Below are 8,561 nucleotides of genomic sequence, written 5' to 3' on the forward strand. Positions count from 1 at the left end.
TGAAAACTTTATAACCTTTACTTTGACTTTCTCTTAACTTCTATTCTTGACTCTTAACTTTCCTTGAAATGAAGTATGGATTCATGGTTCATATCTCATGTCTATGGATGATTTCATGATTTTCAACTTGTAGGGTTCATGCGAAATTTATGGGCATGAACAACTCGACTCGAAGGTCTAAATAACTAGATCGTACTCATGTATAGAAATATTCTCATTCTCTTACTTCCTCGAAACTTAGTTCTAATCAATGATTTACCCCAAAGGATTCACTATTGAATTGAAAAGCTTTCTTGAACTCTATTCTTAACTCTCTCTCTTAGATGTGAATTATGAATTCAAGAGTTTTGGTTCATGATATGGAAAATCTCATGATGACAATGCAGACTCATGAATACATACTCTTTATTCTCATACACACTTGCTCGAGTCTTGAAACAAGTTACTAGAAGTTGTAGAAGACTCCACCAGAAGATTTAAAGGGATTCTCTCAAAAGGTTCGGAAGAACTCTCAAAACTTAATATTAACTTTACCTTGAATTTGAATTATTATTTCAAGGTTATGATTCATGTTATGAATGATTTCCAAGTGTTTAGAAGTAGTTTAAAGTGTTTAGAACGAAAGGAGTGAAGATACACTTTAAATGAGCTCAAAGGAAGAAATCGGGGGCAAACTAGATGGGACAGGTGACCTTGGGGATATAGGTGGTACAGAGAAGGGTTTGGGGTGCTCTGGCAGGCGCGGCGCGCAGGTCCCTACCCAGAAATTTTGCTGAACGTCCTTGCTTTTTTTCTCACTCTAACTCGCCTAAAATCGAACAATGTCTTCCCCAATCACCATTGTTATTTTTCATTATCAACTATATCTCACCATCATTAATCATCATCTTCAATCACAATTACTATTAATCTCAATCACTATATACAGTTACTTGTCATTACTACTAGTCATAATTTAAAATCATCGATCATCACTAACCATCGTTATCACAATAATACAATCCAACATTAGTCACCACATTATATATGACAACCATCATAATTATGCGTTACCATCAATAGCTATCATTGTCATTTACAACAATTTATCAACTGTCACCGCAATTACCACCATCACTACTAGCTATCGTCAATTTGCCACCGATATTAACCAACGTCATCCCAATCGACATCCACAACTAATGACATTCAACTATACATGTAAATTTAGTGCATAGATGATCATTTGTAATATATAAGCCAACGAAGAGTTGAGATCGACTTTTTAAGAAATTGATGAATATAATTTACCTTATAATGTGCACTTTATCTTACTAGAGATTCATATATTGATACTATATATATATATAAAACTTATAATATGCTTAAAATAAAATAAATTACCTCTCACACGAAGACAAAAATGAATTGATACTACAAAAATTCTTAATAATTAATAATCCTTTATCGGATCTCGTTGCCGCTCATATTGACATTGGTTTTCTATATATCATTAAATAATCAAATAAACGTACCTTTATGCATTGTACGAGGTGCATTTCAAATTTTAAGATAACATATGTAAAGTACCTAGGGGCAATGTTAATCTGATACATTAAAACTCGAATTATGTGCGGAATTAATAAAATATAATATAAAAATGTATTGTATATAATTTTATTTTGGAAATAACTAAACAAAAGAGGAGTAATTTTTTAAGAATTCTAATTACAAATAATCAACGATGGAATCATGATTTAAAGTTACTCTTATAACTTAGCATAAACCTAACACTAGTTACAAAATCATAATAATGGTATATAATTTACTCTCTCTGTTTCTAATTATTTATCTAATTTTAAGTTGATACATATATTAAGAAAATAATTATTAATATAGTGAGTTTATCATTTTATCGCTATTAATTATGAAATAGATGAATTAAGAACTTAAGATTTTCAAAAAGTTCTACCTTTTTCAAATTAAGTAATTGAGAGTATAATAGATTAAAAAATCGTCTCTTGATTTGTTAAAATAGTTAAATAGTAATTAGAAAAACTAAAAAAAGAAAAAGTGGAAAAAAAATTGGAAACAGAGAAAGTATTAGCTAAACTGATTTTGGGTTAATTCTATTTAGTTAATTCAATTTTTGGTTCATATGATCATTAAATCGAAATGAATTCAGTTCAATTTTTCAATTTGATCTAAGACATTTTATATAAAAAGGTGTAATTCAAAGAGATTGAGAAAGTGGATCTCCTTGCTTTAAATCTCGTAGAGGGAAAAAAACTTTTTATAAATAATCTTTTGAATTATTAACGTAGATTGTGGTGCAATAATAAAACTGTTCTATCTTTAAATGATATTTATCATACGTAATTTAAATTTAATCAAAATTCTAATCTAAATTTCAGATACCAAACGAGAAATCAAAAAAAATAATCTCCTAAATTCATATAATATTCTCATTTCTCAGTAATGAACCTACCACTTATGAAACTAGATTGATTTTCTTTTACACTAGCTTAGATAATAACACATTATTCTAAAAGCCATAATAATTTCAGAGATAATCTTGTTGGAAAAGTTAGAAGGATCTACTCTAGAAATTAAAAATTATGTGAGTGTGAAGTACTACTTTGTTAGCCTTTTGTGCACAAAATTAATCAACTCAATCTTCATGAATAAAATTTAAAGTTGTATTTAAAATTTGAAAAATATTAATTTTTTTACTATATATATTTTCTAAATTTATCACAAAATTTTTAATTTTATAAAATCGGCTCTGTTTAAATTATATTAATGTTCTTTTTAGAAAGTGCATTAAGATAATTAAATATTATTTGCATATACAATTTCATCTTTAACTCCAACTTCAAATATTCTAAGTATAGCAAAAATATATTGGTAATAATGTATATGATATCTTATTTATGAAGTTGTGTGATTATCTATTTTGAGAAATGGGAAAAAGATATCCTGCTAAATTGGAACAAATATATTATTAGCTCCTTCCATTTTTAATATCGTAGTTTTTGTTTTTAGAGTCAAACGATAATAATTTTTGAGTAATATTTTACGATATATTTTTTTATCATTCTGATATATAAAAAATTAGAATGTATAATATTATTCATATAGTTTTTTAATATATCTAATTTTTTGTTTAAAATATCAAATTAATGTAATCTAATTTAATCTTAAAAATTAATTAAATTGACTTTCGAAAATCGCAACATAACAATTAAAAATGGGCAGATGGAGTATGAAAAATATCAACTTGTTAGTGGATGATCATTGTTTTTTATTCGATGTTTGGTATGAACATGAAACTTCGATTAAATTTAAATTCATATTGAAAAATTATATTTTTAAAAAAATTCTAATAAAAACAATTTCATATTTAATAAGTTTAAATTCAAAATTTCTGATAAAAAATAAATAAATAAAATTTATTACTCTACCACAAACGACTTTATTAATTAAGCATTATAATTACACCAACCTAAATTCATGTCATGATTGTAGCATGTTACAAATTGTTTGAATACTAATCATTGTTGTCATCTTTTTCAAATACCATAATCTTATTAAGGATCATTGTACCTTTTCCAGCGTATTTTCCATTTTCTTTTCCATATTTGAATTATTATTTTTATGCTTTAACAAATTGGCCCACCACCCATGCGGGAAGAAAGAAAAAACTACAAAAATAAATAAATAAAAAAATCACATCCTAAAATAATTTTTTTTATGAGGGTATGAATTTTACCAATTTAAGAGAAAAAATATTATAAAAGAAATTCTCCTAAGAAAATTTTGTTCTTATGTTTTAAGAAAAAAATAATTACAAAATTGTATATTCCGACATAAACAATATAATAATAACAATGAACAATATCTAAGATAGTCTCATAAGTAGGGTTTGAACCCTAAAAGTAATAAAATGTACACAAATTATATTTTTGAATCCATAATCTAAAATAAAGATATAAGAATCTCTCTCGTTACTCAGAATTTCTCTCTATTGATTCAATTATACGTCGATCCACGTTAAAAGCTTTCTTCTCTTATCAGATTTGGATTGAATAAACAATCGTTATTTCAGACACTGTCTGCTCTTCCATCAACTGCTCAGTGAATTCATACCATACAGAAACCAAGACTTGAAAAAAATGCATATCTAAATACCCTTTTTAATATCGAAATTTTAAATATATCAGATAAAACATTAAACATATTCTTTTAAAAACATTTTAAAAGATTTTGAAACGTAAAAAATAAGTATGAGGTATAATATTTTTGAATAATTATTTTTTGATCACCTTAAATTTTATCCAAAAAATATTGGTTTTGAAGATAAATAAATAGTGAGGGAGTCCCTACTCCCTAGGTCCAAAATCTAGCTTAAAATTGAAAAAAATAAATCATTTGGTGGAAAGACAACTGGTAAACCAAATAAATAAATAAAAAATTAATTGGTGAGAGGAACTTTCGATACATATCGGAAAAGCCATTTTTTTCCGTTCAAATTGGTGGTGGCGGCGGAGGATACAGCGGCGTTGGTGGTGCTACTGGTGGTCACCGGGAAAAAAGTTAAATGTTTACCCACCAGGGTTTCGCCGGAAAACATGGACGGAACTAGCCGTGTTTGATCTGATCTGATTGTACCCATTTTTTGAGCTTTTTCTCATCATATATCGTCTTTTTTGCTACGTATTTCTCAGGTTTGTTTCTTCTCTTTCTTCTATTTTAGACCTTTTTTGGGTTGCTTTTTTTTTTCAGATTTAGAAGTTTTCATTTCTACCGCAATTTCTTGAACTTTGCTAGAAATTGTGCAAACTTTAATGCTTAGCTTTGTTTTCTTCCCAACCATCCTCAATTTATCTCAGATCCGAGCTCCATTTATGTTTATTTTTGCTAAATTTTGGAGCTGAAGGTTGATTTCTGATTAAAAAAAATTTTTTGGCTGAAATTGTGCAAAATCTGTTTGACTTTATGGAGAATGGGATTTTAAGTTGTTGGTGTATTAAGTTGCACATTTTTCAAACTGGGAACAGTTGATTTCTAATAAAGTTTTGATTTTTTTACAATTCTTGAACTGTGCTAGAAATTGTGTAAATATTAATATGCCTTTCTGGTGATGGGTATTCTAAAGTATGGCTGTGTTGTTATTGCTTAAATTTTGAAAATGGGAATAGTTGATTCCTAATAAAGTTTTCATTTTATACAAATACCTTCTTGCATATCCTTTTTCAACTTTTTTTGATCTCTAATGTAATGATTTGGACTCAAATAGAGTGAAATGGTTGGGTGCTTGGGGTTTGGAGATTTGGAGGTCTATTGTGTGTGCTTGAGGTAGAAGTTTTGATGGTATTAAGTATTTGTTGCTTAACTTCTTTTCTTTTGTAGAGGTGGAATGAGGATAAGGGATTGTAGTTAGTATGCACCTAGTATCTTATTCTCCTGATTTTCACTAATTGCCTGTTAATTCATTGTTCGGTTTATTTTGCTATTTTGGTGCTGGTATATTTTTCTTTAATCATGCTTTGGTTACAATTGTTTTGAGTCGAGGGTTTATCAGAAACAACTTCTCTACCGCACAAAGGTAGGGGATGGGGTATGTTGTTTGTTGTTGATGATTGATTGAAAGAGGCTTAACTATTTAGTGTCAGATCTGCTTGTTGGAAGTAGTGTATATAGTCAAAAATGGAAAAATTTTGAAAGTTCTTTTTCATAGAACTAGCCAAAGCTCTTCTTATTTTCATTGTTTCAAATGCCTTTTTGATTCTTCTAAATTCTTTGCCATCCCAATGTAGGAAAGGCTAGTTGATGTGATCAATAGAGATGTCGTTCAAGAGCATTGTCCGCGAGCTGAAAGAAATGAAAGATGGGATAGGGAGTATATCAAGGAGAGGGGAAGTGGAGGGAAGGCATTGGCGAAACAGAACCCGAACACATATAGCGCCTGATGTGGTTCCTTTTGATCCCAATCAACAAGGCCAATGGGCAAATATACCACCAGAACTGCTTTTAGATATTGTCCGCAGGGTTGAAGAGAGTGAGACATCATTTCCTGCTCGGACAGCGGTAGTCTTTTGTGCATCTGTTTGTAAGTCATGGAGGGAAGTTACAAAAGAGATTGTCAAGACTCCTGAAGAATGTGGTAGGCTTACATTTCCCATTTCACTAAAGCAGGTAGATTCCTTGATCTGTTCGATTATTAGCTTGTTCTTCTTGCCTATCACCAAAATAAGGAGAAGAAACTGAGACCTCTTTTTCCCTTTCTGTTTTGTACCAGCCGGGTCCCCGTGAATCCCCAATTCATTGCTTTATCAAACGTGACAGAGCTAATTCAGTTTATCGCCTCTACTTTGGTTTGACTCCATGTAAGTCACACTTTGATTTTCTTTTTGACACTTGCATTAGTTCATCTTTTATTATAGTATGAAGATGATTTTCCATGATTGTGTTTCGTTGGTATCAACTTCAAGATCTTGCTTGTGTATTTAGTCGATGAATGAAGTTCCATCATAAGATTCTATAAATTCTCCTTTGATGGAAGACTTGTTTTAAGGTCGGCGGAATACACCCTTCAAGTTGTATACACTGGACCACACCATAACTGCCCAACTTCTTATTAATCATTACTGTTGTGGTTTAGAATGGGGAGCCTTGGAGAAACTGATAAAGTTTTGCCATGTGATAAGGAGGTCATAATTTCAAACTATGGAAACAGTCTCTTGCAAAAATGCACGGTAAGACTGTGTATGATAGACTCTAGTGGTCCGGCCCTTCCCAGGACCCTACACATAGCGGGAGCTTAGTCCACCGAGCTGCCCCTTTTTTTCTTTCTTCGTTTTAGCGTTTTGGTTTTGATCTTTTGTCACTGAAAAGTACAATCTGATATGCTACTTCATGACAGCCGAGGATGAGAGCGATAAACTGTTGCTGGCTGCCAAAAGGATCAGAAGGGCAACTAGCACAGACTTCGTAATTTCCTTGGTTTCTGATGATTTTTCTCGAGCTAGCAGTACGTATGTTGGAAAATTGAGGCAAGTTCCCTCAAACTGCTTTTTCTATAGCTAAACCATCAATGTCCATCGTAATGTCAAAATATTTCCATTTCATTCCATTTTGTTTTAATAACTTTCTTACAATTTGACCAGATCTAACTTCCTTGGAACCAAATTCACCATATATGATAACCAACTTCCAAGTGATGCAGCTATTCAACATCGTGGTAGACTTAGTCGACGATTCAGTACGAAGCAAGTATCTCCGACAGTATCTGCATGCAACTACAGTATAGCCACCGTTTCCTATGAACTCAATGTTCTCCGTACACGGGGACCTAGGAGAATGCATTGCGCTATGCATTCCATCCCTTTCTCCTCTATCCAAGAGGGAGGCAGTGCTCCAACACCTACATCATTCCCACAACATTTTGACGAGAAGTCATCTCCCGCGTTAGTCTCAAAAGCAAAGGAGCCATCTGTAAATAGCAGCTCGACAGTGTCAGTCCCTTCTCGAGCGCCACTTGTGCTAAAAAACAAAGCCCCTCGATGGCATGAACAATTGCAGTGCTGGTGCCTAAACTTTAAAGGCCGAGTCACAGTGGCGTCCGTGAAAAACTTTCAACTAGTTGCAGCAGTTGATCCATCTCACAATATACCAGCTGCAGTACAAGAAACAACAATTTTGCAATTTGGAAAAATTGGAAAAGATATCTTCACCATGGATTACTGCTACCCCCTCTCCGCATTCCAAGCTTTTGCAATCTGCTTGAGCAGCTTCGACACGAAACCAGCCTGTGAATGATTTTCGTGCTGAGATTGTAACTCATGATATTTTACATTTCGTATCGGGTTGCTGCATGATGTTATGGAATTGATGTGTATTCTCTCTGAAAAGTTCTAAATGCAAGGCCAGATTTATTGATGAGAATATCATTATGTGCAAGTATGTAAAACTAACAGTAGCTTCTAAGATAGAAGCATCATCTGTTGTGTAAGTTCTATGATTTAATACTTTTCCTGGAAGGTAAAGGATCCATTTGCCTACAAAAGTTATTGGCTTTTTTGCTTTTCGGGGTACAATTTAATCGAAAATCAGCGTTTAATCGTGAAAATTTCATATCCAACCTAAAATGAAAGACAAGTTATAGTTTGATTTTCAACTCATTGTTTCACTTTTGAAGTTGTAACATAGCTTGATATATTAAATGGATGTCTGGTTGTTGTAGGTGTTTGACCCTGTAAATTGGGTTCTTAATTCGAAGTTTCAATTTAAGATCAGTATTTTGTCTATAATATTGAACAAAATATCAATTTTTGGTTAAAATTTTGATTTCAAATGTTAAATTCTACTATAAATGGTAGGATTTTAATTTGATTTTTAAGTTCGTGATTTCCTATAACTTGACTCATATATGAATTTAGGGCAACTTTCACATATAGCAAACAAAAAATTCATATTTGTATGCTATAGCAAACTTTGCATAATTGCGCTCTATAGCAAACATAAAACTGTATAAATTGCTATATATATACAATTGTATAATTCGCTGGCCTAAATTGTAT

At 31.5% G+C, this 8,561-nt stretch overlaps 1 protein-coding gene across 1 annotated transcript; it reads left to right on the top strand.

Annotated features, from left to right (window-relative positions):
* Positions 1–4,384: 4,384 nt before the first annotated feature.
* Positions 4,385–8,047, top strand: LOC107015146 (tubby-like F-box protein 5). Its single transcript, XM_015215327.2, has 5 exons — positions 4,385–4,706; positions 5,799–6,177; positions 6,281–6,368; positions 6,905–7,034; positions 7,149–8,047. Exons 2-5 carry the CDS (start codon positions 5,827–5,829, stop codon positions 7,798–7,800), a joined length of 1,221 nt encoding a protein of 406 aa, XP_015070813.1. The 5' UTR covers positions 4,385–4,706; positions 5,799–5,826; the 3' UTR covers positions 7,801–8,047.
* Positions 8,048–8,561: the final 514 nt, after the last annotated feature.

The sequence above is a fragment of the Solanum pennellii genome, chromosome 3 (assembly GCF_001406875.1).
Source record: "Solanum pennellii chromosome 3, SPENNV200".
In the NCBI taxonomy this organism is placed as follows: Eukaryota; Viridiplantae; Streptophyta; class Magnoliopsida; order Solanales; family Solanaceae; genus Solanum; species Solanum pennellii.